This window comes from Ictidomys tridecemlineatus, chromosome 11 (genome assembly GCF_052094955.1).
Source record: "Ictidomys tridecemlineatus isolate mIctTri1 chromosome 11, mIctTri1.hap1, whole genome shotgun sequence".
Lineage (NCBI taxonomy): Eukaryota > Metazoa > Chordata > Mammalia > Rodentia > Sciuridae > Ictidomys > Ictidomys tridecemlineatus.
The window spans coordinates 116,865,548-116,893,043 of NC_135487.1; the positions used below are offsets into that span (position 1 = coordinate 116,865,548).

Sequence of the window (27,496 nt, forward strand, 5' to 3'; positions counted from 1 at the left end):
TCAGGGCGAGGAGGGCGAGTGCCTGGCTGGGCCACGAGACACAGCTTTGTGCCAGGGTCCTGGCAACTTCCCCTTCCACAGCTACTTCCTTGTGGCTGGGGACCCAGAGGCGAGAGCTGCTGCCCGTTGCCCAGGCCACCCTCCACCTCCAGTTTAGAGCCCTGCCCCCCTGGGGCTGGGCCAAACCCAGTGGCCAGCTGGGATCCCATGGGGGACTGGTAGGGCAAAGGTCTTGGGGGACAGAGGTGGCTGGGACAGAGCCCTCCGGCCATGAAGTCTCGACAGAAAGGAAAGAAGAAAGGCAGTTCAAAGGAGCGAGTGTTTGGGTGTGACTTGCAGGAGCACCTGCAGCACTCGGGCCAGGAGGGTAAGGAGGCCAACTTGGAGATGTGGGTGGGTGGGTGGCGGGGAGGACAGACAGCAAGCGTCTTCAACCTGAACTGGTCTGAAGGGAAGGAGCTGCTTCTGGGTGCTCCTAGAGAAGGGGGCGGCAGCCCAGGGTCATCACCCAAGACACCTATGAAGAGGGAAGACAGGAAATGTGAGGCAGAGAAGGCAAAGTGATGCCTTGGTGTCAAATTTCTGGGAGGATTAAACATTAGCACCAAAGGAGCAGTGAGAGGAGAGGACAGAAAGTTTGGAAACTCAGGAGAGGTGGCCAAAACAGAGATGAGAGGATGCCAACCAAGGACAGACAGGGTCAGAAGAGGAGTGGCGGAAGGGACAGTGGATGGTTTTGGGTCTGAATGAAAGGAGACAGGAGAAAGGCCCATAGAAAATACGAAGAAAGCACTTGAGGAGGATTAGGGCCTCCTACCTGGAGAAGAGCATCTAGGGACAAGGACCTGGTCCTTTGAAATATTGTTGGGCCACAGGAGGGTATTGGGTGGGGATGGCCTCCTTTTTTGGGGGACTCCTTTTTTAGTCTTTGCAGTTCTCTGGTTTGCCCTGTACAAAGGAGAAACAGGTTCAAGGTGGAGGACAAGGGGAGAAGTGGCTGAAATGAGGAACACCGGAAGAGTGAGAGAGTTAGCTTCAGGCCTGCTTTGAAGCTGGGGTTGGAAGTTGCAAGGGAGGCTGGGTGTGGGGACTGTGGATGGGGCTCACCCATCTCCTTCTCTAAGTTTCCCTGGAGTAGGTTTGGAAGCCAGGAGGCCCAAGGATAACACTAGGATCACCCCTGTGCCTGGCATGAAGTAGCACTAAAAACCATTTCTTAACTTGATTTGAAAATAAACCAAGGTATACAGCTGCTCAGCCTGACTTACAGAGAAGGGCACGATTCTTTCCCCCTACCGCACCCCACCCCACCCCAATCTGTCATTTCCTCTTTGTCCCCTTCTCTGCTTTGGCTGTAGCCTCTGCAGTTGAGGGAGGGTGATGGTGGTTCCCAGCTCATTTCCTGCTCTTAGCCCCGCCCTTGTGTCCCCAGACACCTCCTTCCCCTTTTCTCCTCCCCAAAGGGCCCCAACTAACTTGGCCTTGGTTAAGGGAAAACCCAGGCCCCAAGGAGGAGTATTAAACAGCTGAGGCCCGCTTGTCTGCACCTTCCTCTTCTCACGGGGCAGAATGAGTACAGCAAAGCTCCCAGCGTTCTCCTTTGCAAGGATTCCCCTCTAGAGTGATGATTCTTAGCCAAGGACCTCATAATTTAATTAGGCATGATGTTCTCCCAGCTCTCTGCAAACTCTCGTTACGACCTCCTCATCCTGCCACAGCCTTTCCTGTGGTTCTCATCACCAATCCTATCTTGAAACACTGAACCCACAGAGAGCCTAGACCCCATTCCTGTAACCCTACTGGCCTCCATCTGCATTCCCAGCAGGGAAAGAGCAACTGTCTAGAGGGGATAAATATATAGCTTCTGCATCCTGATCTCAGGTGAATTCCAGAGCAGGTGAGAAGCACTTCAAGAGTAGCACCAGAGAAGTTTGTAGCAGCCCCTTCGGCTCCCTCAGCTCTTTGAGACATAGAGAGGTGAAAGGACAGCTGGGTGCGGTGGCACACGTCTGTAATCCTAGCTTGGAAAGCTGAGGTAGGATGATGGAGAGTTCAAAGCCAGCCTCAGCAAAAGGAGGCATTAAGCAACTTAGTGAGACCCTGTCTCTAAATAAAACACAAAATTGAGCTGGGGATGTGGCTCAATGGTCAAGTGCCCCTGAATTCAATCCCCGGTACCTCTCTTCTCCATAAAAAAAAAAAAAAAAAAAAAATGGAATGACAGAAGGAAGCTGGCTTCTCAAAAAAAAGACTCGTCAGGGTGGCCCAGACCAGGGAAATCTGCTTCTGGTGAATTGATCCACTCTCTGATGGTCTTGGTTTCCTCCCATCTCAGCTCTCTCTCAGTTCTTTGCCCTCAAATGAGTTTCTTTATTCCCAACCTATATGCATTCAGTTTTTCCTTTTCCTAATCTTTATCTCTTTGGTACCTTGTTCAGATTTCAGATTTGCCAGGTCCCTGAGATTCAGGCCTTCTTCTTTGACACAACCCCCATATCCTTGACATTTCCATCCCTTTGACATCATCACCCCAATGTTATCTCTAACTTCTATCTCTGACCTCATCACTGATCACAATCTCCTCAAGTCCCTATCTCTCTGGCCCTGTATCTCCTCCCTCATCTCCTGACCCATTTCCTCTATGGCTCATAACTCCTTAATTTCTTAGTTTCTTCTTTTTTTTTTGGTAATGGGGATGGAACCCAGGACCTCCTTCCTGCAAGCTAGTCAAGCACTCTCCCACTGAGCTACATCCCAAGTCCACTCCTTAGTTTCTTGCATGCTCTTGGGGGCATTCTCTGGAGATTCAAAATCAACCAAGAAGAACAGGGTAGGAAAGACCTAGTTTGGCCATTGTTCATGTGAGAACGACCTGGGGGTTTAAGTGATAGTAGAGTAATTAACAGAGTAGTTCATAAATACTCCATCCTGAAGGCATGGATGGTGACTGGTAGGGCCGGTACTACGGTGAGGCCAGAGAGGTGATGAAGGCACTTAAGGAAGGAAGCTCTCCACTCTTAGGGGCAAGTGCCTCATTCTTAAGGAGGTATCCACTCTCAGGACTGTGCAGGACCACTATCAGCACTTGCACTGTCTTGGATGAGCACTTCCTTAAATTTTGTACCCTCAATGATTCCATTGTCATATCCAATCCCTGGCTGTGGTGGGAAGGAGTCTGAAGGGTCTGAAAACCAGGTCATGTGAGGAGCGTTGAAAGATAGTGGTTGATGGATTTATTGACCTTTTCCTTCATTCCATATTTCTATCATACTTTGTTCCACAAAGAGCTTGGAATGACTTCCAGAACTCAACACAGGATAAATAAATACCCGAAGCATTTGGATTGAAGGGAAAGCAAGAAGATCAGCACCCAGAAATATGTATCAGCTGGTTCTATATGGTTCTTAGAGGTGGGCTCTGAGCTTCCTCATGGCTAAAGACTCGCAAGGCCCATAAGAAAAAAGAATAGTTGGGCTAGGAGAAACACAGTTTTATTGTGTGTGTGTGTGTGTGTGAGTGTGAGTGTGAGATTTTTGTTGTATTTTTTTCTTACAGTGACAAGTTAGAAAGATTTCTATGAAATTTCTAGTTAATAGGATCCAATGTTTTTGTCATAGGCAATATTCTTTATTAAGTTTTCAAGGGATGTTAATGATTCTTACAAGTGATTAATTCATTGAGTCATTTAACAAACATCTATTGAGTACCTGTTCTGTTCATTACTGTGCTAGATACCGGGAAGATGCTCCCATTTTCCAGAATGCCCAGATCCAAATAAACTAACAAAAACTAATTATAACAAAGTACAACAACCACTATAATGCCGATATGAGCAAAGGACTGTAGAAACTGTACATATAAGAAAATTATGGGTAATGTTTTGTTTTTTGTTTTTTTTTGTGCTCCTAGGGATTGAACTCAGGGCCTCACATGTGCTAGAGCCCTATCATTAAGCTATACCCCCCAGGCCTGTTTTGTTTCTGAGACAGGGTCTTGCTATCTTGCCTAGACTCACCCAAATTTTTGGTCCCAAGTGATCCTCCTTAACTTTCTGAGTAGCTGGGATTACATGCATGTGCCATTATGGAGGTGGCTAGGAGGTGATTTTGAAATGTGTTTAAAGGGATGCATAGGTGTTTGCTGGACAGAGTCAGAGGGGAGGATATTTCCAGGAAGAGAATAACATAAGTGTCTTTGTCAATTTTGTATTACTATCACAAAATACCTGGGCTGGGAACTTATAAAGTAAAAAGGTCCATTTGTCTCATGATTATGGTGGCTGGAAGATTCAAACAGCATGGTGCCAGCATCTTGGTAAGGGCCCCCAAACTGTGTCATAATATGGTAGAGAAGTGGAAAGGGAACTGGCTGTATGCAGAAAGGCCAAGTGTGTGGGGTGTCCTTGCTTATAACTACTTTATAACTACCTGCTCTTTCTCTCTCTTTTTTCTTTTTTGGAGCTGGGGATTGAACCCAGGGCTTTGTGCCCAAGGCAAGCACTCTACCAACTAAGCCCTAAGCAACATAGCTAGACTAATCTCAAAATAAAAAATAAAGGGCTGAGATATAGTTCTGTTCAGAACTAATCCAGTCACACAAGACTTAACCCACTCCCAAGATGCATTCATGAGAGTTGATTCCCCATGATTTAATTACCATTTGCTAGGTTCCACCTTTTACATGTTCCACCACCTCAAAATCACAACAGTGGAGACAAGCCTTCTAGCATAAGACCCTTTGTATGACAAACCATATTTAAACCATAAGCAGTAAGTACCAAGACTTTTAAATTTACTAGCAAAGGGCTGGATGATAGCGTTTATCATTGGATCTGAGAATGGAGAGGTGACTGGACCTGGTTTGTGAAAGATCTTATATACCAGGCTGAAGAGTTCTCATTTTATTCTGAATCCTAAGGTAAGCAATGGGTACTTGAGTGGGGTGGGGCAGGGTGCAGGTAGCAAGAGCAGTGAAGCGCTTTGGAAAGATAACTGGCTTCTAGTGCACATTAGACCGATAAACTGTTCATCACCACTTTCACGCAGATATGCGTAAGAACCCACTATGAGAAGTGCAGAGCCGATTGAGGGGAACAGAGTGTCAAAAATAATTATAAGACCATATGACTGAAGCTATACTGAAAGCCCACACCAAGGGCTTATAGAGCTGCCAAGAAGAAAATAATTAGTTCTGCCTGGGAGGGAGGGGGCTTTTTAGGAGGAGGGTAGATCTTGTGGGATTGGGATTCAACAAAAGTCTCTTGAGGACCTATTACATCTGACACCATGCCAGAGAATATGAGGAATACAAAATGGATCATATTTAGATCTTGTCCTTAAGGAGTTACAGTATAGTGACAAAGTCGCTATTGAGAATTCAACTTGTTATGCTTTTAGATTTGAATTCTGGCTTTATCTGGGTGCTGCTGGGTACTGGTTATTTCTTTGATCCTCAGTTTTCTTTTCTGTAAAACAGGGAATAGAAGGCCTGATTTATAAGACCAAATGACAGCAAAATTATGAAGCAGAACATTGCTTAACACCCAGTTGCTTCTCTCCTGCACTGGCCTATTAGAAACGTGGTCACTATTTCGTGTACTTTCCTATGACAGAACTAATAACCTTGAACTTTCTTTGTTTTTTCAATATTTCATTAGTTGTTGATGGACCTTTATTTATTTATATGTGATGCTGAGAATTGAACCCATTGCCTCACACATGCTAGGCAAGTGCTCTACCATTGAGCACAACCCCAGCCCCTAATCCTGAACTTTCTTACTATAAGGGATATTTCAGAATAATCTCCATCAAACTGGAGCATGGTGGTAGACCAAGCTACTTGGGAGGCTGAGGCAGGAGGATGGCTTGAATCCAGGAGTTTGAAGAAACATAGTAAGATCTAGTCTTCAAAAATAGATTAGATAGATAGATAGACAGATAGATAACAACAACAATCTCCATCAGCTCTGTTCCATTTTGTTTGGGACAACTAATGTCCTTTCATCTTGTACAGAATGCCACATCAATGTACTTTCACCACCAGTCTTTTGCTTTCCCACCCCTACTAACCAGATTGCTGCCCCTTTAAAAACTCGGGAGTAGCATTTGTAATTACAAGAGAGAGAAATTTCCCAATTCAAAAAGGGTAGAAATGAAAGGAATAGGCAGTATGGAGAGGTGGTGAACTCTCCTTCACTGGAGGGGTGTATGCTGAGGCTCTGGACCAATGGGCTGGGGACTACTGAGAGGTTGGCGGGTTGGAGTTGAAGACTGTAGAATTTTGCTGACAAGTTTTAACTACATGAACTTTGCTTTTTAATTTCCTTAAAACCCTTTCCCTGATGCTTCTGTTTCTTAACCCCACCCCCTTTACAATCTCTGGCCTCCTAGATTTTATTAATTTTTTGGTATAGGGAATTCAATGTATTTATTTATTTAGTACAGGGAATTGTATCCAAGGGTAATTTACCACTGAGCTACATCCCTGGCCCTTTTAAATTTTTATTTTAAGATGGGATCTTGTTAAGTTGCCCAGGCTAGCCTCAAACTTTCAATCCTCCTGCCTCTGCCTCCTGAGTAGCTGGGATTACAATTTTCCGATTTTTCTTTCTCTGCCTATCTGTGTCCCCAGTGCCTCAGGTATTAAAGAGCTGTGCAGAATTCGTGGAGGAGTATGGAGTGGTGGATGGGATCTACCGTCTCTCAGGGGTCTCCTCCAACATCCAGAAGCTCCGGTGAGTCAGAAAAGTAAAAGGGCTCTGTGGCCAGGAGGCCAGGGAGCCAGAGCCCCTGGAAAGAGCTTCTGGGGAGAGCAGAGAAGAGGGGTGAGGGAGAGTGGGGAGAAGGAAGCATAAATGCTAAGTACTGTTATAGGGAGAAGCTCTAAGGTATACACACACACACACACACACACGCAATTTCCCCTTCCACATAAATATACAATTCCTACATACACCCACTCAACTTTTTATAAGAATTTAGAGGGGCTGGGGTTGTGGCTCAACAGTAGATTTCTTGCCTAGCATATGTGAGGCACTGGGTTCAATCTTCAGTACCATATATAAATAAATAAAATAAAGGTGTTGTATCCATCTACAACTAAATTTTTTTTAAAAAAATTAGATATAATTAACATATCTTCAAATTTACCATTTAAAAAGGTACATTTCAGCTGGATGCAATAGTGCATACCTGTTAATCCCCGTGACTTGGGACACAGAGGCAGGAGGCTAGGCAACTTAGCGAGTGAGACTCTGTCTCAAAGTAAAAACTAAAGAGGGTGGCAAATGTAGCTCAGTGGTAAAGTGCCTCTGGGTTCAATCCCCAGAACTAGAAAAAAAAAAAAAAAAGTACAATTCAGTTGTTTTTAGCGTATTCACAACATCTCATAACCATCTAATTCCAGACTATTTCACCATCCCTAAAAGAAACCTTATACCCATTAGCAGTCACACCACATTCACCCTTCACTGAGCCAGTGGCAACTTGCTTTCTGTCTCTATGGATTTGCTTCTATTGGACATTTTATATAAATACAATGATTCATTATGTGTCTTTGTATGTCTGGTTCTTCAAGGTTTCAAGGTTCATGTATATGGTAGAATGTACCAGTGCTTCATTCCTTCATATGGTTGAACACTTTCCCATTGTGTGTGTGTGTGTGTGTGTGTGTGTGTGTGTGTGTGTGTTTTTGGGGGGTGGTACTGGGGATTGAACCCACAAGTGCTTAACCACTGAAATACATCCCCAGCTCTTTTTATTTTTATTTTTTATTTTGAGAAAGGGTCTTGCTAAGTTGCTTAGGGCCTCACTAAGTTGCTGAGACTGGCCTCCAACTTGTGGTCCTCTGGCCTCAGCCTTTTGATCACTGGGATTATAGGCTTATACCATGTCCCATTGTATAGTTATCTCACATTTTCTTCATCAGCTCATATTTTTGACCATTATGAATAATTCTGCAGTAGACATGTACAGTTTGGCATGGACATATGTTTTCGGTTCTTTTGAGTCTATGGTAATTTTGGTTGAATTTTGTTTTCTGGTTTTGAACTGGGACTTGAACTCAGGGTTGCTTTACCACTGAGTTATAGTCCCAGTCCTTTTTATTTATTTATTTTTTATTTTTTAGACAGGGTCTCACTATGTTGGTGAGAGTCTGGCTAAATTGCCCACCCTGACCTCAAACTTGTAATCCTCCTGCCTCAGCCTCCCAAATTGCTGGGATTACAGGTCTGCAACATCATGCCCTGCTCCATGTTGAACTTTTTAAATAACTGTTTTTATAGCAGATGTATCATTTTACATTCCCACCAACAAAGCACAAAAGTTCCAATTTCTCCACTTCCTGCCAACATTTGTTACTGTGTCTTTTTTATTATAACCATTTTGGTGGGTGTGAACTAATATTTCATTGTGATTACATTTGTATTTCCCTAGTAGCTCATGATGTTGATGTCTTTTCATGTGCTTAGTGGCCATTTATATTTCTTCTTTGGAGAAATGGCTACCTAAAACTTGGTCTGTTTTTTTAAATTGTGTTATTGTTTTATTTATTTATTTGTTTGTTTGCTTATTTATTTTTGTGTGGTATTTGGGATTGAACCCAGGTCTTCAAATGTACTATGCAAACACTTTACCACTGGGCTACATCTTCAGCATGCTTTTTAAAAAAAATTAATAACTTTATTTTACATATATATGTAAATTTAAAAAAAAATTATTTTATGTGATGCTGAGGTTCAGACCCAGTGCCTCACATGTGCTAGGCAAGCGCTCTACCACTGAGCCACAACCCCAGCCCTCCTTAGTCCATTTTATCTTTTATTTTGAAACAGGGTCTCACTGAGTTTCACAGGCTGGCCTTGAACTTGCAATCCTCCTTCCTTGGCCTCCTGAGTAGCTGGGACTATAGGCCTGTGCCAATATACCCAACTTTAGTTAATTGATCAATTATTTTTAATAAATTAATTTGAGTACTAGGGATTGAAGCAAGGGGCACTCTACCACTGAAGTCATCCCTAGCCCTTTAAATTTATTTATTTTTAAATTTTGAGACAGGGTCTCTCTAAATTACCCAGGCTAACTTTGAACTTATGATTTCTCCTATCTCCTTCTTGAATCACTGGGATTACAGCTATGCACCATCATGCCCAACTTTGAGTTTTTAAAAAATCATTAAGCCAATCTTAGTGGTACATGCCGTAATCCCAGCAATTCCGGAGGCTGAGGCAGGAAAATTGTAAATTCAAGGATTGCCTGGGCAATTTTGCGAGACTCTGTCTCAAAATAAAAAATAAAAAGGGCTACCAATATAGCTCAGTGGTAAGGTACCTTTGGATTCAACCCCAGTACCAAATAAAATAAAATAAAATCTTGGATCCGTAAGAATAATTTTTATGCTTTGAATACTAGACCTTTATCAGATAAAAGATTTGTAAATATTTTCTCCCATCTGTGGATGGTCTCCACTTTTTTTTTTCCAGTGCTGGTGATGGTACCCAGGGTTCACTTTCTTTTTTTTTTTTCTTTTTTGGTACCAGGGATTGAACTCAGGGACACTTGGCCACTGATCCACATCCCCAGCCTTATTTTGTATATTATTTAGAGGCAGGGTCTCAGTGAGTTGTTTTAGCACCTCACTTTTGCTGAGGCTGGCTTTGAACTCATGATCCTCCTGCCTCAGGCTCCCTAGCCGCTAGGATTACAGGTGTGCATCACCAAACCATGTTTCTTTCTAACAGTTACACCCATTCTTTTTTTTTTTTTTCAGTTTTAGGTGGACACAATATCTTTATATTTATGTGGTGCTGAGAATCGAACCCAGTGCCTCACACATGCTAGGCAAGTGCGCTACCACTTGAGCCACACCCCCAGCTCCCACACCCATTCATTTTTAACCAGAAGTACACAGTTAAGTCTACTACCCACATCTACTGACTCCTACGTACCCCTACATTGCTACTCACATACACTGTGACATCTGACTGTCCCTGTTCTTGCATAAACCCACTTACCCATCCACATACCTATCTTCACCTCTCATCTACACATTAACATGTACAATATATACAGTGTCTCATACTTGCTGCTCCCCAACCTTCTTCCTCCTTGTCCCACAAATATTGACCCATGACCCTGCCTGGAGCTCATCTCTATAGCTTCCACCTCTCCCCACATTTCCCCTCATCCCTACCACTCCTGACCACTCTGCACCTCCCCAGGCAGGAATTTGAGGCAGAACGGAAGCCAGACTTGCGGCGGGATGTTTATCTCCAGGACATTCACTGTGTCTCCTCCCTGTGCAAGGCCTATTTCAGAGAATTGCCAGATCCCCTGCTTACCTACCGGCTCTATGACAAGTTTGCTGTGAGTTGGGAGGCAGGGTGGGTGGAAGACAGGGCTCAGGGACATATGCTTTGTCTTCGGCATCCCAGTGTGTCATGAGCCAACCAGAGTCCTAGTGATCTAGAGTGACAGAGACCACAGTAGAGCATTTTTTTTGGGGGGGGGGGGGAAGATACTTTCTTTTCAAATCTCTGAGCTCCTGCTACTTCTGTCCTCCCCACCCTCTTCTCTTAATTCTCTCCTCCACTGAGCCCTTCCCCCAAGGCCTGTGGACTGCACGTAGCATTGTGGTAAGACTTGGGGAGGTAGAGGTCACATTGTCAGAGCTGTAAGACCCTTGGAAAGCACCCACAACAGAGCTTCCCTATACTCAGGAGAAGAAGAACACTTTGTAGAAGTCAAAACTTCTTCAGGGATGTCCCTCCCTTTATTGTAATTGTATGTGGAACATCTTTTGAATGAGAAAACACATGACAAAAACAAATTTCTGAATTGAGTAACACTTTAAAAATAAGCTGCACTTTATTGTGCCTGAAAGCATTGAGAGACCCTGTTCAAGCAGCAACACCCTGCTCAGTCCACACAGAATAGACTGGGTGGCTGTGGGCCTTCCTCAACACCAGGACAACCTGTAGTCCCTGGGGGCACACAGAGCGTAGGACCATGGAAATATCCCTATGCCAGAGTTTTACTGATGAGAAGATTGAGACGGCAGTAGTGGTCTCCCAAGGTTTCAAAACTATTTAAGTAGCATAACCAAGATTTGGTTACTGTCTTTGTGGGCCTCAAATTCTGAGCTCTTTCTAGGATGTCAAGGTAAATTGGGGATGCCTTGGTAAACTGGGGTGGGGGCAGTGTGTAGTGCAGCACAGCTTATTTCTGAGTTTGGCTTTCTGGGTCACTGACTATTGTTTCTTTCACCCTTCTCCCTTCATCAGGAGGCTGTGGCCGTTCAGTTAGAGCCTGAGCGCTTGATCAAGATTCTAGAGGTGCTTCGAGAACTCCCTGTTCCAAACTGCAGGTGTGTGGGTCTCCACCCCCGACGCCCAGGGTCCTGACTTGCCCCTGACAGCCCAGTTTCTCTCTACTAGAGCCTTGATTTGTCCCTCTCAGCTCCCAGGTACCAGCTGGAGCCCTGCCCTGGGTTCCCTGTGTGACCCCTGCCCCCCTTTCTGCAGGACACTGGAGTTTCTTATGCGGCACTTGGTGCACATGGCTTCATTCAGTGCCCAGACCAACATGCACGCCCGCAACCTGGCCATTGTGTGGGCCCCCAACCTGCTGAGGTGGGCACACTGTGAGCAGCCTGTGGGGTTCCTGGGAGAGAATAGCTTCAGAGTGGCTGCTCCCAGGATTGGGTGTGGCTGTGTGTGGAAAGTAGAGAAGGGTGTGGAGTCTCATGAAGGCCAGTGAGAAAGGACAGATCAGAATTACATTAGGTGGGTGGAAGCAGTGGCACACACCTGCAGTCCCAGCAGCTTGGGAGGCTGAGGCAGAAGGATTGCAAGTTCAACAGCCAGCCTCAGCAACTTAGGAAGGCTCTAAGCAACTAGCAAGACCCTGTCTCAAAATAAAAAAAAAAATAATAAAAGGGGCTAGGGACATGGTTCAGGGCATGGTTAAGAACCCCTGGGTTCAATACCTGGTTCCACAAAACAACATCAACAAAACTATTTAAAAAATTTTAAAAAAAATTTACATTGAGTGGGATGGATCCCACCCATATAAGCCCCTTAGCCCCTTTTCTGAGATCAAGTAAAGTCCATAATGGCAAGACCTTTTTTGTTTGTGATTTCTTATACTATAGTGTTGAGTTCAGGGACTGAAATATGATAGGCCCTTGCCAAATGTTTATTAAGCAAATCTTAGATACTATTGGAGAACTGGCCTGCTTATCACTATGGTACAAGGCATTATGAATTATAGTACTTCCTGTAGTTTGCCTTGTACCACAAGCAAGGAAGTACTCAAAGAAAGTAAGATTAAGGCCGGGCATGGTGGCACAGGCCTGTAATCTCAGCTACTTGGGAGACTTAACAGGAGGATTAACAGTTTGAGGCCAGACTGAGCAATTTAGCAAGACTCTATCTCAAAATAAATAATAAAGGACTGGGGATGTAGTTTAATGGTAGAATACCCCTGGGTGCAATCCCTGGTTCTGGGAAAGAAAGAGAAGAAAGAAAAAAAAAGAGAAAAAAAATAAGGAAAGAAAGAAGGAAGAAAGTAGAGAATAGTTTTAAGTCTAAGAAGGCTTCCTGGAGAAAATGGCATTTGATGCTTGAATCACCATATGGCTTAAGAGATGGAGATGGGATTAAGGGCAAAAAGGGAGGGAGTATAAGGTATTTCAGGGAGAATCTGGGTGGTAAAATATGGTGGCATTAGAGGAAGAATAACTCCACACCTTCATAGGTCTAAGGACATAGAGGCCTCAGGCTTCAATGGGACAGCAGCCTTCATGGAGGTGCGGGTACAATCCATCGTTGTCGAGTTCATCCTCACCCACGTGGACCAGCTCTTCGGGGGTGCTGCCCTTTCTGGTCAGTGTCTTTTCTGCCCACCATATATCACCATTCTCTGTCTAGTGAATCATGTCAGAGTTATTAAAAGTATTGAAGATCAACTATTTTGCCAGGCACAGAGGTGCATGCCTGTAATCCCAGTAGCTCAGGAGGCTGAGGCAGGAGAATTGTGAGTTCAAAGCCAGCCTCAGCAACAGTGAGGCACTAAACAACTCAGTGAGACCCTGTCTCTAAATAAAATACAAAATAGGACCGGGGATGTGGCTCAGTGGCCAAGTGCCCCTGAGTTCAATCCCTGGTACCTCCCCACACAAAAAAAGATCAATTAGTTCAGTTTTCCCATTTCGCAGGTGGGAAAAAATGAATCTCTTAGAGAAATGTTGGTATTGGTCAGATGGAGAAGATCCTAAAGAGACAATAGTGCAGTTAGGATTTGAGCAACCCTCTTCTGTTGTTGGCTCAGGACATAGTTTGACCTCTGAACCACCATCCCGACTCCTAAAACTACTGATGGTTCATACTTACCCCGCAATCCACCAGGCCAATGTCCTGGGATTTCTTGGCCCTCTTTGTTCATGAGGACATCCTCTTGCATATCTAGCCATGAAAGAACTATATCCAGCGGCCTCTGAATATACCTCTACCCTGGGAGTTGGTTAGGGGAAATGAAGGGCTGGGTACTGAGGTCTCTCTTGGCTCTCTTCTTGGCTGGCCAATTATTTTTCTTTTTCTAGGTGGTGAAGTGGAAAGTGGATGGCAATGTCTTCCAGGGGCTCGGGCATCAGGTAGCCCTGAGGACCTCATGCCCAGGAGTCTACCCTACCACTTGCCTAGTGTCCTACAGGCTGGTGATGGACCCCCCCAGATTCGGCCCTACCATACTATTATTGAGATAGCAGAGCACAAGTAAGGCCTCCTCCCTGGGCCCTCCTCCTTTGTACTGGTCACCAGGCTTCCACCCCTAATTATGTCTCCATTATCTTTAGGAGGAAGGGGTCTTTGAAAGTCAGGAAGTGGAGGTCTATCTTCAACCTGGGTCGCTCTGGCCACGAGACAAAGCGTAAACTTCCACGGGGGACTGAGGACAGGGGTAAGTCTGGGGATTTTGAGGGAGCTCTGTCAAGGTTGTGTAAGGCACTGGCTCTATGCATGTCACCTGTCTTACAGAGGACAAATCCAATAAGGGGACACTGCGGCCAGCCAAAAGCATGGATTCACTGAGCGCTGCAGCTGGGGCCAGTGATGGTGAGTGTGGTTGTGCACTCTTGTGGGTGTACTTGTGTGTGCAGCACAGGCCTGAGTGCATCTATAAGTGTGGCCAACAGTATTCACTAATTAATGAGTGCCTGTATAGTGATAGATGTCAAGTTTATATGGTGAGCTTATTGCTTAATCTGTGGGTGGGCTCATGAGTATACACAAAGGGACCATATGAAGTGTGTGTGTGTGTGTGTGTGTGTGTGTGTGTTAGTGATGACCATTGACTGTTATCTGCAGGAAGGGAAGTATATTTTGATGGGGCAATCTTTGACTCACTGGCTGGGTGGAGAGTTTGCAGTAGTGGCCAATGGAAGCTGGGCCTGGTACCTTCCAGATTTTTCTGCCTCTTAAAGTCCAAGAAAGCAGAGCATTCTCCAGAGTCTTCCAGAAGTGGCTAGGCCCCTTGGAGCTGAGACTGTTGCCTACCTGGCTTTCTTTCTCTTTCACAGAACCGGAGGGGCTGGTGGGTCCCAGCAGTCCCCGGCCAAGCCCACTGCTATCTGAGAGCTTGGAGAATGATTCCATGGAGACGGTAGAAGGTGAACAGGAGCCTGAGGCAGAGGCACCAGGTAGCACAAACTCTGAGCCAGGCACACCACGAGCTGGACGGTCAGCCATTCGGGCTGGGGGCAGCAGCCGTGCAGAGCGCTGTGCTGGTGTCCACATCTCAGACCCCTACAATGTCAACCTCCCACTGCACATCACCTCCATCCTCAACGTGCCTCCAAACATCATCTCTAACGTATCCTTGGCCAGGCTCACCCGTGGTCTTGAGTGCCCTGCTCTACAGCCCCGGCCAACCCCTGCTTCTGGCCCTGGCCCTGGCCCTGGCCTTGGCCCTGGACCCCCAGGTAAGGACCCAGGGATTTTCCAGGACCAGAAAGGGGACTAGAACTTTTGGCTGAAGTTCTGATACTTAGGATTCACCCTGGAAAAGGCAGAGGCCTCAGCCCTTAGGTTGGTTGCCTTTGGCTGCCTCTGTGGATTTAGAGTTTAGGAATTCAGTAATATTATCAAGTTGTATGAAATCCATGGACAGGGTATCCCTGGAAGCCTTAAGACACTGATATACTCAAGAATGAAGGTCTGTGTTGGACACATAAAGCATGGATTTTAATACAAGTGTAGGAATATATGATAGATGATGGTAATGATCACAGTAACATTAATACTAACAGCTAACATTTATTAAGGGTTAATTATATATTAGGGTTGTGTTAGGTACCTTGTGGACATTAACTCCTTTCATTTCTCATTTATATGTAGGTATTATTGTTATCCTTATAGTAGTGATACCTGAAACTACGGTTAAGCAATTTGCAGTTGATTTAGGTAGCAAGAGGCAGGGCTGGGATTTGATCCTTGCTCTGAATCTACTTCCTAAGGTATCACTGATAAGAAGTCCTGAGGCAGCACAGGAGAGGGTAAGGACATGGGCTATAGAGTTAAGTAGATGTGGGTTCATATTTTTGCCATACTACTTATTAGCTATGTGATGTTGGACAAATAGTTTAATCTCTGAGACTCAGTTTTATCATATGTAAAAGAGGACAGTAACCTAGGTAATTGTTTTGTAGAGAAAGTAAGACAACATATCGTAAAATAGAAAGCACAGTGCTTGGCACCTGGTAGGGGCTTAATATAGCTATAAGCCAATATCCCAGTAGTTAGGGATATTGGTCATAAATACTGTGAAGTGCCTCCATTGGGAGTTTCAAACTTCTACTGTATCAATGCTAGGAAGATCCACATTGGAAATGGCCAGGGCTGTTCTTGAATTTTGTATTCCTGGAACTACCTCTTCCTCAACAGATGAGAAGTCGGAGGCAAGTCCAGCCCCCAGTCCCCCGGCTGACTCAGGCCCTGAGGACATGACTCCTGCCCTGGAGGATTCCCTGTCCCAGGAGGTGCAAGATTCCTTCTCCTTCCTAGAGGACTCAAGCAGCTCAGAGCCTGAGTGGGTGGGGGCAGAGGATGGGGAGGTGGCCAAGGCAGGAGCAGCAGGAGCAGCCTTCTCCCCTGGGGAGGACGACCCTGGGATGGGCTACCTGGAGGAGCTCCTGGGAGTTGGGCCTCAGGTAAGGAGGAACCATACTGGGGTTGGGGATGGTATGAAGTTCAGAGGGTGGACAGGGCTGCCTGGTCCTGAGCCACAATGTTGTGCCTACAGGTGGAGGAATTCTCTGTGGAGCCACCCCTCGATGACCTGTCTCTGGATGAGGCACAGTATGTCCTGGCTCCCAGCTGCTGCTCCCTGGATTCTTCTGGCCCCAGGCCTGAACTGGAGGAGGAAAATGGGGAGGAAGTCTTTTTGAGTGCTTATGATGACCTAAGTCCTCTTCTGAAACCTAATCCCCAAAACTGGGAGGGTGCAGGAAATCTGGAGGAAGAGGCAAAAGAGTGTGGAAGTCAAGATTCCGAAAAGGCTGAAGAAGAGCAGGCATGCTGGGAAACTGGGAAAGACAAGAAGGCTGAGCCTGGAAGCACATTTGGCACCAGGGAAGAGGCTGAGGGGAGTCCAGAGACTGAGATGGAGGTTGATAAGGCTGGTGAGGAAGGAGAGGAGGCTGATGGAAGCCAAGAGATGATAAGTTTGGAAAAAGAGAGTGGGGAAGAGACAGAAGCTAAGGGAAAGAATTCTAAAGGTCAGAAAGAGGTTGAAAGTACCAAGGAAGCTAAGGGTGTGGAGGAACAAAGAGAAGAACAAGATAAAGACAAGGAGAAGAAAAGAGAGATTGAGAGAGGAGAGGCCAAGCAAGAAGGAGAGGGAGCTCCAGCAGAATCTGGAAGGGACTCAGAGAACAGGGCTCAGGAACAACTGATTTCTGAGGGGAGCTGGGAAGTTGTACACAAACAGGAGGCTGAGGGAGGCAGAGAGGATGAAGTCAAAAGACAGAGGGGGAATGGGAACCACAAGGAAAGAGAAGACCAAGAACGTGGTGAAGATAGCAGAAGTTCAGAAGCATCAGTTGATGGAGGAGATGGGGAGGTTATTAGGGAGCGGGAGAGTGGGGACGGAGAGGCGGAGGGAGAACAGAAGGATGGAGGTGACCATTTAAAAGAAGGGACCCTCTTTGAAGGGCCAGTTATAGAATCTCTGGATGTTGATAGTACCAAAGAGGGCAATGCCCAGTCTTCTGAGATGGAACAGGCAGCCTTACAGCCACCCCTGCTAGAGGGGATGGAGCCTCAGGGACAGCCTTGTTCAGAAGGCTGTGATGTATGCCCCTGTGTCCTTAACTCAGCTGGAGGTGTGGGCATGCGCCTGGCTTCTACCCTGGTTCAGGTCCAACAGGTCCGCTCTGTGCCTGTAGTGCCCCCCAAACCACAGTTTGCCAAGACGCCCAGTGCAATGTGTAGCAAAATCCATGTGGCACCTGCAAATCCATGTCCAAGGCCTGGTCGGCTTGATGGGACACCGGGGGAAAGGGCTTGGGGGTCTCAAGCTTCCCGAGCCTCTTGGAGAAATGGGGGCAGTCTTTCCTTTGATGCTGCTGTGGCACTGGCTCGGGACCGCCAGAGGACTGAGGCTCAAGGAGTTCGTCGGACCCAGACCTGTACTGGGGGTGGGGACTATAGCATCATTCCCAGAAGCTCCCCCTGTAGCTTGGTCTCTGATCATTCCCCTCGGCCCCTTAGCTGTCTAGGACTCCCACCTGAAGGCACAGAAGGGTCTGGGCCCCCAAGTCGGTTTAGTCTGCCCCCTAGAGAACCCCAGCTCCCCGACACCCTTACATCACCCCAGCGTCGATCATATGCATTTGAAACACAGGCTAACCCTGGAAAAGGTAAGGGACTGTGATTAGAATCCGACCATTGGACAAAGGAGGCCAGTAAGTTATCTTGAATCCCTGGGATCCCTCAATAGCTGTCTTTTCTGCTGCCTGAGCAGCTACAGTACCCCACTCTATCATAGGCTTTGGTTCTCCAGCTACTCTCTTTAATGACTATGGGAGGCACTGCCTTGATGATTTTACCTGAGCCTGTCTCAGACAGAAAGCACTATCTCTTAGAAGAGAGTCCCAAGAAAGTAAGATCCTCCTTCCACAAAGTGTGTCCACTGACCAAAGGAACATAGGGCATAGAGAAAACTTAGAGGCTTCTTAAAAGTGAGGAATGAAGGGGGAATTCCAGTCAAATGGCTGCCCTCTTCTGAGGCTATGAACTTCTGTTCATGGAATCCCAGTGTAGAAGCAGGAAACACAAGGCCAGGTCAGAGCCTTCCATACACAAACACTTCTAGAATTGCCCATCCCTACTTTGCTCCTAGACCCTTGGTTACCTCCTAATCCTCTTGGTTCCATATTAGGAGGAAGCTATCCAAGCAACTCTCTGAAGTCTTCAGTGTTTGTTGAAAGCACTGGACCCGCTCTCAGCCTCCAATCACCTTGCAAGAGACAATCCTGTAAAGATCTCCTTGCCTGGGCTGGGGATGTGGCTCAAGCGGTAGCACACTTGCCTGGCATGCATGTGGCTCGGGTTCGATCCTCAGCACCACATATAAACAAAGATGTTGTGTCCAGCGATGACTAAAAAATAAATATTAAAATTCTCTCTCTCTTAAAAAAAAAAAGATGTATTCTTACATTAAAAAAAAAAAAAAAAAAAAAAAAAAAACTCCCTGCCCTTGTTTCCTTTGGAATAACTTCCTTCCATTTTAGGAAAGGGGAAAGTTGTCACTCAGGTCCAGGAATTGCATGTCCATACACTCTAGTAAGGGTGAATGTCTCAAAATAAAAATTGTATTTTTACATTTAAAGAGTGTGAGGACTCTTTTTTTTTTTTTTTTTTAAGTCTTGGGCGATAGATACATTTTCACTTATTTGGTCAAATGTCTCTTTTTTTCTTGTTTGGGTGCTCCTCCTCAGCTGTTGTCATGGAGACCTGTGGCTGGAAACTAGAGCTGGGTTCATGGTGGTCAGGAAATGAGGAAGAGAAACTTACATTTACATAATATTCATTTTATGCCAGGAACTCGGCTAGATGTGTGCTCCTAAAAATATTGCCTTTAATTTTATTTAATCCACATAACAATTCTGTAGAGTTGGTACTGGCATCTCTATTTTTCCGATAAAGAAACTAAGGCTGGGGGAAAAAAGACAGTTAGTGTAGGTTATAAATGATTGGGTCAAAAAGATGGGGGCTGAGTCAGGAGGAAATAAAATGTTAATGCCTTCAAGACATTTCCCATCCTCCACCTATTGCCTAGGTGACCTGCCTCCAGGGAACTGTTCCTCCCTACAAGGAGTTGTTAAAGAATGAAAGCCCCTCTGGGTAGCTCCCTCTCTCGACACTCCACCTTTGGCCCACCTCTGGTCACTGGCCCACCTCTGGTCACTAGTCAGGTATGCAGGACCTTTGGCATGCCGGATAGTGGGAGGAGAGGCCATGAGAACAGAGGAATTCTAAAATGTACTCAAGGGACCGGACACCTAGCTTTGGGGCCAGGTTGTCTGCGGAGAAATCTGTTCTATCCTTTAAACAAAACTTGCTTTCTGTGCTTCTCTCGGTGTTTCCTGAGTGTTCAATTCAATATCTGGGGAAATAGAACTGAAGACCTGCTTGATGCTCATCGAGGACATCAAAACTAAAGCTCATTTTACGTCAAAATACTTGCCAAAGATGTCAGGTAATAAGTGGCAGGGATGGTTTTGTCTGGCTCCAGTTTCCATCATACTACACGACTCCAAATCCTTTTAAAGAGTACATCACGAATGAGAAGAATGGGAATCAAGATTATTCTCACAGTGTGAACCTCGAAAAACTCGAAACCCTGGAATGCCTGAGTGAGTGACTGCTGACGCTAATACAAAAAAGTATGCCAAGATTTACATATGTCCTGATACATCCTCATCTCCGGTTGGAAACACTTCGAAATGATGCCCTGATCCAAGATGGCCTCCCAAATAACCCTGTTAAAGATGGCGCCTCCCTCCGACGTTCTTCCCTGGATCTCAGCTGGCCCCTCACTCCCTCTAATTTAAAAGGCCCTGCCTCGCACAAACCTAGTCAATTTTCTCTGATTATTGCCCAGAGTCGCTAGGATTTCAGCGAATCCTCCATAACATTACCTCTTTGGGACCCCATACACCTACGTAGCCCTTAGCCCTCGCCAAGCTGAAGGAACGGAAGTGGGGCGGCCCAGAGGCTAGGAGTAGGCTGGGCGGGTTGAGGAGACACTTCCGCCCCTCACTAACATGGCCGCAGGCGGGGAGTGCGCATGAGCAGCTGTCTATGGAGCTACCCGAGTGGGGGGAGCGAGAACACTGCCGGGAGAGATCGGCGGCTGAAGCGGCCTTCGCGGGTGAGTGCAGGACCCGACAAGAGCCTGGAGATGGGGTGGACCAGCAGGGCGGGGCAGTTTTGGTTTTATTTCAGTTTTTCAGGTTAGGGGACTCCCGGGGAGGAAGCCTTTGTTTTGGGGGAGGAGGCCGTGTCTGGTCCTATCCTGCTTTGTGGGCCGAATTGCTCCCCGCCCCAGGCACGCACGTCCCCGCCCTCCTGCGCTGCCCATCTGGGAGCCGCAGCTGCGGGTGCCAGGTCCCCGAGTCCCCGGCGCCCTTTCCTGCCTTCTCTGCCCAGGACCTGGGTCGCCGGGCGAGCGCCGCGGGTCTGGCCGTGTCACCGCGCGGGTCCCCTGGCTCGCGCCTGGAGGGTGCTCAGCTCCGTAAGCGCCTACTGGTTGGTGGGCCTGCAGGGAAACGACTCGTTCTTTGGCAGCGTCTAGGCTCCTGAATTCTTTCGGGATTCTCCCCCACACCCTTTGTGTAAAGACTTAGCAAGGGCTCTTGATGGGCCCTCCTTGCCTGAGCGTGCAAGCCACAACGTCCTTTGCTGATTTCCGTGTCACATATTCTTAACGCTCAGGAAATGCTTCCGGATGTCCAACTAAGATTTGAATAAGTTGCCCGACCCGGTGCTGTGCGCCCTCCGAGGCTGTCTCTGGCTGACAGCTGTAGGCGATTAGTGTTCTGCCCTCTCATTACCTGCTCCTGCAGTCAGCGCAGCAAACCTGAGAGGTACTTCCTCCCCAGTTTTGAGGTTGGAGACCTTGATGGTCCCAAAACACTTACGCTACTTCCCTTTGGGGACTGGGATCTCCTTGCCGCGTTACTTCTTACAGTTTCACTTTCAGTTCCTTTTTTTTTTTTTTTTAATTTTTTTAATTGTTGTTGTTGTTACTCTTTTCTTTGTACGCGAGCTTTTTATCCGCTACAGATTTTCCTGTGATAGGAAAGGTTGGAGGACCTTATGGATAGAGAATTTACAAAAATATTGCCCCTTTCGTGTTGGGATTATTTTTCTTCTTTGTACTGTGTAGCTGTTTCTGGAGGCATCTGTCTCCTCAGTCCTTTGTTTTTTTTTCTATCCTCTGGCTGGGTGTCAGGGTCCTAAGGCAGGCACCTTCTAGATGGATTCCTCCCCCATTGTCTTTTCTCCTTCGGAATCCTGAGCTTTGAGTTTTTTCTCTTCTTGCTGAGGCTCAGTGGATATGGAGTTGTCATAGCAACATTTTAGCAACTGTGTTGCACTACCGGAAGGCTTGATGAATAAAATAGAGGAGGTTTGGATATGACACACTTGGGCTTTAGGATCTCTAACAGATGCTGTAAATCTGGACAGCCCTAAACAAGAACCCTGTCAATGGAATGCTACTTAAGGGCCAAGTCTGGGTTTTTATTTACTTTTTTTTTTTTTTTTTTTGGAGGGGGGTGGTGGTGCTGAGGATTGAACCCAGGGGTATTTTACCACTGACCTACATCCTCACCCTTTTTAATATTATTTATTTATTTGGGGGCAAAGTCTAAGTTGCTTCTGGCCTCACTGTGTTAATGAGGCTGGCCTTGAATTTGGTGATCTTCCTTCCTCAACCTTCTCAGTGAGTTGCTGGGAATGCACCACCACCTGGCTATCCCAGTACTTTTTGTTATTTATATTGAGACAGAATCTTGCTAAATTGCTGAGACTGGCCTGCAACTTGTTTACCTCCTGCCCCAGCCTCACCAATGGCTGGGATTACGGGTGAGCACCACCATGCCTGGCCCATGTCTAGGTTGTTTTGTTTTTTGGTACTAAGGGGCACTTAATCACTGAGCTACATCCCCAGGCCTTTTTAATTTTTAATTTGGAGACAGGGTCTCACTAAGCTGCTTAGGGCCCCTGCTAAATTGTTGAGGCTGACTTTGAACTCTTCATCTTCTTGTCTCAGCCTCTCCAGCCAGTGGGATTACAGGCCTATGCCACCATACCGGGCTCATCTAGGTTTTGTAGTTAGGGATGGTTTTCAAAGGGCAGTGGCTTCAGGTTTTACTTCCTAAATTTGAAATTTCTTGCTATCTAGTCTGTCTGCCAGTTGTGAAGTATCAGTGTCCATGACTCTGTGTGTTTTATTTTTTTATTTTATTTATTATTTCTTGTACTGGTGGTTAAACCCAGGGACACTTTACCACTGAGCTATGTCTCCAGCCCTTTTAAATTTTGATTTTGAGATAGAGTCTCACTTAGTTGCTTAGGGCCTCACTAATTTGTTGAGGCTGGCCTCAAACTTGTGATCTTTCTGCCTCAGCCTCCTGAGTTGCTGGGATTACAGGCATGCTCCACTGGGTCTGGTGATCCTGTGTTTTTTTGATAGTGATTGTCTAAACCTGGCCCTTCCTAATCCCCATGAAGCTGCTGTTATGGCAGATCTTTATAGCTTTATTAGTAATCCATAATACCTTTACTAAGAATCCATTCAAATATATGTTTTCCAGAATAATTATCCCCTCTCCACCAGGTGCTGGAGTGATAATAGAGGGATGAGGAACACAATTTGTAGAGTTATTTTTTCAATCACTACAGTTCAGTCCTCAGCTTCAGAATGGTCAGTTGTCCCTTGCAGATGATTGGGTTATTTTCTTGGCTTTGTCTTTGAGGATCTAGAACTAGGCAAGCTGTTCAGTTTCCCGGACTCACTGTGAACTTCATGATATCTACCAGGACTTAGCACTCAGGGAGATACGAAGACCTTCAAAAAGGGACCAGCTCCTCGGATGTACTCCCTCACAGAGAGATGAAGGGGTGAGTGAAGAAGAGGTAGGGTCTAATGTGAGAGAGATGCAAAATGTCTAAGAGTACTGTCTCTGGAGATCAGCCTGACCTGGATTCAAGTCCCAGCTCCATCCCCTACCAGCTGTGTGATTCAGTTTTCCCATCTATAAAATGGAAGTAATGGTACCTACCTCATAGTGCTCTTATTAGTATTAAATAAGCTCATGCATGTTAAGTGCTTAGCTTAGGACCTGTACATAGTAAACACTTAGACTAACTTGTTGTATTCTAACCTAACCCATCTATTGGGAATACCAGTGAGTTTGGGAGTCATACGTTACTGTGCCAGTGAGCTTCTCATTCACTTCTTCCCTTTGTCCTTTCACCACAATCAGGCAGCAGAAAACAGCTGAAACAGAAGAGGGGACAGTGCAGATTCAGGAAGGTGAGTGTTAAAACTAGGACCAAGACCAAGGTCATGGACTTTCTCCATCCCCCACTAGTCTATCTTATGTATATCTTCTTTCTTTCTTTTCTTTAAAAAAAAAAAAAATTTGTAGTTGTTAATGGACCTTTATTTTATTCATTCATTTATATTCGGTGCCGAGAATTGTACCCAGTACCTCACACTTGCTAGGCAAGCGCTCTACCACTGAGCCACAATCTTCTATCATCTTTCTTCTTAAGGATATTCAAGTAGAACAGAGGGAGAAAGGCAGTTAACTCACAGACTTTCCTTCATTCTTTTAATTCAGGTGCAGTGGCTACAGGGGAGGACCCAACCAGTGTGGCTATCGCTAGCATCCAGTCAGCTGCCACCTTCCCTGACCCCAACGTCAAGTACGTCTTCCGAACTGAGAATGGGGGCCAGGTAAGGGAGGGGGCCAGGTGGCTGCAGGTGTTACCTGGGGTTGGGGTTGAGGGAGGTAATCAAACATCTTGGGGAGACCTGACTTGGAGGAGGAGGTGAAAATGTAGACTCTTGGGGGTGGTGGTGATAAAAGGTCTAGAGGAGAAATTATTATAGGAAAGGAGAATGATGAAACCTCAGTATAGAGAAAGAAGAGAGGACAGCTGAATCTATGTCTCTGAGGGTTTTTGTTTTGGGGCTTTGTCCAAGGGAAGCTTTATGAAGGATCCTGAGATTCCAAGTGCTTATTCTTCTGTCTTCCCTTCCTACCCTTCCCCCTTCCTCTCTGCTTCTAGGTGATGTACAGGGTGATCCAGGTGTCTGAGGGGCAGCTGGATGGCCAGACTGAGGGCACTGGAGCCATTAGTGGCTACCCTGCCACCCAATCCATGACCCAGGTACAGGGGAATGGGCTGGGGATGGGCTAAATTAAATCTCTGAGTAATAAGAGGAAGAAGGGAACTAATAAATTGGAGGTGAAACCAGGAACAGTGAGGCATCTCAGACTGCTTTGACTGAAGGCACTAGACTTTCCCTTTCTAGATGTTTCTTCTCCTTCCCTCTTCAAAGGATAAAGCTACAGAGTGGTACAGGGGGAAGAAGTATCTGATTGTCAGTGGACTCTGTTCTTTTGCTCCCCTTTCCAGGCAGTAATCCAGGGTGCTTTCACGAGTGATGATGCAGTTGATACAGAGGGGACAGCTGCCGAGACACATTATACTTACTTTCCCAGCACTGCCGTGGGTGATGGGGCAGGGGGCACCACATCGGGGAGTACAGCTGCTGTCGTTACTACCCAGGGCTCAGAGGCACTACTGGGGCAGGCAACCCCTCCCGGCACTGGTGAGATATTGCATGAGGATGCTAGATAGCAGGGCCAGGAAGGGCTGGGGGACATGGCTGGGACAGTGGACCTTTATTCATGACCCTTAGTAAAGACTAAGACCTGGCCAGACAGGGAATCTGGGGCTGACCTCCTAGCAGGAAGGAGCATGTTCTTTTCAGAGAAGGGTCCCAGGGCCTTGTTGAACTTTCTAGTTCCAAGTCCTGGCAGAACCTGCCCCGCATCTTCACAGGTCAATTCTTTGTGATGATGTCACCACAAGAAGTATTACAGGGAGGAAGCCAGCGCTCAATTGCCCCCAGGACCCACCCTTATTCCCCGTGAGTGACCCATTTCTTCTCAGTTACCATGAATAGTCTTAATACCCACTGTAATTTGTATAAGTCCTTACCCCAAACTCAAATCTTATTTAAAAATTTCTTTTGTCCTTCCCTCACTCTGATCATCCTGCTCTGTTGTCAGGAAATCAGAAGCTCCCCGGACAACCCGGGATGAGAAACGCAGAGCTCAGCATAATGAAGGTAGGTGCTGTGTTCCAGATGTGAAGCTAGGGACTTGTCTAATAGGGCTAGGGACTTGCAGGGAAAGAAAGAATCAGTGGAAGTGCCAGAGTCCTGGGGCAAGCCAGGGCATTACCCAGCAGACCTCTGTTATGCACTATAAACAAGTACAAGGGGCAAGTCCCCTAGTTTAGTATGTCTGATGATATCTGAGGGGAGGAAGGGTTGGTCATTTTATCCTGAGGCTTGTGAGTGTTCACTGAGTCACTTTGTCCTCCACTTTGGCCCACAGTGGAGCGCCGCCGCCGAGACAAGATCAACAACTGGATTGTGCAGCTGTCCAAGATCATCCCAGACTGCTCTATGGAGAGCACCAAGTCTGGCCAGGTCATGGAAGAACCCTGGTAGTGGATGGGAGGCCTGAATTCTGTCTCCTGGTATTATTTCCAGAAATAGTAGAGTGTGGGACATACACTTTTCATTCACTCTTCATATCTTTCTCTAAGGTCCCTACATCCATGGGAGATGCTATATCACCATCCTTAGGGGAAAATAAAGTCCAAAGTGTGAATGTTGTTTTGGAAAGCATAGTGCTAGATGTCTTAAATCCTAAGTCCTCATTTTGTTGACTTTGTCTTGCAGAGTAAAGGTGGAATTCTATCCAAAGCCTGTGATTATATCCAGGAGCTTCGGCAGAGTAACCACAGGTTGTCTGAAGAATTGCAGGGGTTAGATCAACTGCAGCTGGACAATGATGTACTTCGACAGCAGGTTCAGACTCCTAATCCCAGTATTACCTCCTAGGCCCCTATAGCCCACTGACCCAGTTTGGGACTCCGTACTTAATTCTCCATTGAGCACTTCACATTTTCCTCCTCACCAGTGGATGTTTAATTTCAGGGGCTTGGTAGTGTCAACTTTTCTACCCATTTCCTTGACTGCCTTCTTTCCATGTTAGGTGGAAGACCTTAAAAACAAGAATCTGCTACTACGAGCTCAATTGCGGCACCACGGATTAGAGGTCGTCATCAAGAATGATAGCAACTAACTATGGGGATTGAGGGGCTTTGGGCCCAAGAACTGCAGATAGCCCAGGAGCGACAGGCTTATCCCGTGCCCCTTTCCTTCACTGCCCACTTCTGGCATGGGACTCTGGGGAGTTCAAAAGGCGTGTCTTTGAACTGAGGGCCTGTGGTATGGCAGCCTGCAGTAGTGTGAAACACACATTGTGAACATGCACTGACAGCCTTGCCTGCCCCTACCATGCAGCCCCTGGGTCCTTATGCTCCTCTTGCACAATGCATGTGCTGTCTCCAAGCTGGATACTGGACATACTAAACTGGGGGGCTTGCCCTGGGCTTGCTTAGAGTACTCAGCAGAGGGTCTGCTGACAAGTGATACTCTGGCTTGCCTCAGGACTCTGGCACTTCCGTTGGTTCTTCCTTTCCCCAGAACTGAGGTTCTAGATGTGGACCTGCGACTCTGGGGAACAGACTTAATGAAGAAATGGGGAAGGTTGCTTAGCAGTGTCTACTGTCCCACAAAGAAACTGGCCAGCAAGCAGCTAAGGCCTGTGTAGAAGTCTCTGAAGCCAGGGAGAATAACAGGCAGGGGCCCACTTGGGGTCTTTCCCCTTGTGGGGGTATTCCCCCCCATTTTTTAAGATAAAATTGTTTGGAGCCACAGTTGTCTCTTTTTCCTCCTTTTGTGGGCCCCAAGTCAAAAGGGAGGTGGCACATTACCCTTTGACCAATAAGGGCTGTGCCAGCTTTAGGGTGGGGTGCCATTCCTATACTCATTACCCTGAGTTGTGTTACCTGTGCCAGATCGGGTGTCGTTTCCGGCTCACCCTGGCAACAGCAAAGATTTCTCCAGTGGGATGTTGAGAGGCACCACGAACAGGTGCTGTGGGGACTGTGCGGGAGGCGGTGCCTTGCTTCCGGTTCCGGTCTGGGTTCTAGGAGGAAGGGAGAGATGCTGCTGACGGCGAGGGGGCGGGCTGGGGCCACATTCCTGCACCTGGTGATCGCTGTCCGCACCATGGCTGGAGGTACCTGTGAGGGAGCCCTGGGATGTCCAATGCTGTC

At 46.5% G+C, this 27,496-nt stretch overlaps 3 protein-coding genes and 1 long non-coding RNA gene across 11 annotated transcripts in view; 3 read left to right on the forward strand and 1 right to left on the reverse strand.

Annotated features, from left to right (window-relative positions):
- Positions 1-18,884, forward strand: Arhgap30 (Rho GTPase activating protein 30). 3 transcript variants are annotated; one of them, XM_005341824.5, is made up of 12 exons: positions 1-367; positions 6,631-6,733; positions 10,220-10,364; positions 11,282-11,364; positions 11,522-11,629; positions 12,756-12,883; positions 13,600-13,771; positions 13,852-13,955; positions 14,033-14,110; positions 14,575-14,976; positions 15,938-16,203; positions 16,296-18,884. In XM_005341824.5, exons 1-12 carry the CDS (start codon positions 271-273, stop codon positions 17,925-17,927), a joined length of 3,318 nt encoding a protein of 1,105 aa, XP_005341881.1. In that variant the 5' UTR covers positions 1-270; the 3' UTR covers positions 17,928-18,884. The 3 variants fall into 3 exon arrangements, with proteins under 3 accessions (XP_005341881.1, XP_077883278.1, XP_040143219.1); XM_078027152.1 differs by lacking the exon at positions 1-367 and adding an exon at positions 5,238-5,891; XM_040287285.2 differs by lacking the exon at positions 1-367 and having other exon boundaries at positions 10,224-10,364.
- Positions 16,275-27,496, reverse strand: part of LOC144368331 (uncharacterized) — a 24,208-nt gene continuing 12,986 nt past the window's right edge. Inside the window, exons 3-4 of the long non-coding RNA XR_013428124.1 lie at positions 18,408-27,366; positions 16,275-16,406 (exon numbers count right to left, since the gene is read on the reverse strand). This is a non-coding gene — a long non-coding RNA (uncharacterized LOC144368331). The remainder of the gene's footprint in view (positions 16,407-18,407; positions 27,367-27,496) is intronic.
- On the forward strand, positions 20,302-27,094 carry Usf1 (upstream transcription factor 1). 5 transcript variants are annotated; one of them, XM_005341820.5, is made up of 11 exons: positions 20,305-20,429; positions 23,105-23,185; positions 23,551-23,600; positions 23,911-24,026; positions 24,362-24,463; positions 24,713-24,908; positions 25,142-25,229; positions 25,372-25,430; positions 25,702-25,796; positions 26,052-26,180; positions 26,368-27,094. In XM_005341820.5, the coding sequence occupies exons 2-11, from the start codon at positions 23,178-23,180 to the stop codon at positions 26,455-26,457; spliced, it is 933 nt and encodes a 310-aa protein (XP_005341877.1). In that variant the 5' UTR covers positions 20,305-20,429; positions 23,105-23,177; the 3' UTR covers positions 26,458-27,094. The 5 variants fall into 5 exon arrangements, with proteins under 5 accessions (XP_077883281.1, XP_005341877.1, XP_013221420.1 ...); XM_013365966.4 differs by lacking the exon at positions 20,305-20,429 and adding an exon at positions 20,653-20,792; XM_040287282.2 differs by lacking the exon at positions 20,305-20,429 and adding an exon at positions 21,010-21,144.
- Tstd1 (thiosulfate sulfurtransferase like domain containing 1) overlaps positions 27,323-27,496 on the forward strand; it is a 1,446-nt gene continuing 1,272 nt past the window's right edge. Inside the window, exon 1 of one of the 2 annotated variants that reach the window (XM_005341818.5) lies at positions 27,323-27,459. In XM_005341818.5, coding sequence (XP_005341875.1) covers positions 27,384-27,459 — 76 coding nt within the window. In that variant the 5' untranslated portion in view covers positions 27,323-27,383. The remainder of the gene's footprint in view (positions 27,460-27,496) is intronic. The other variant, XM_005341819.5, reaches the window with a different exon arrangement.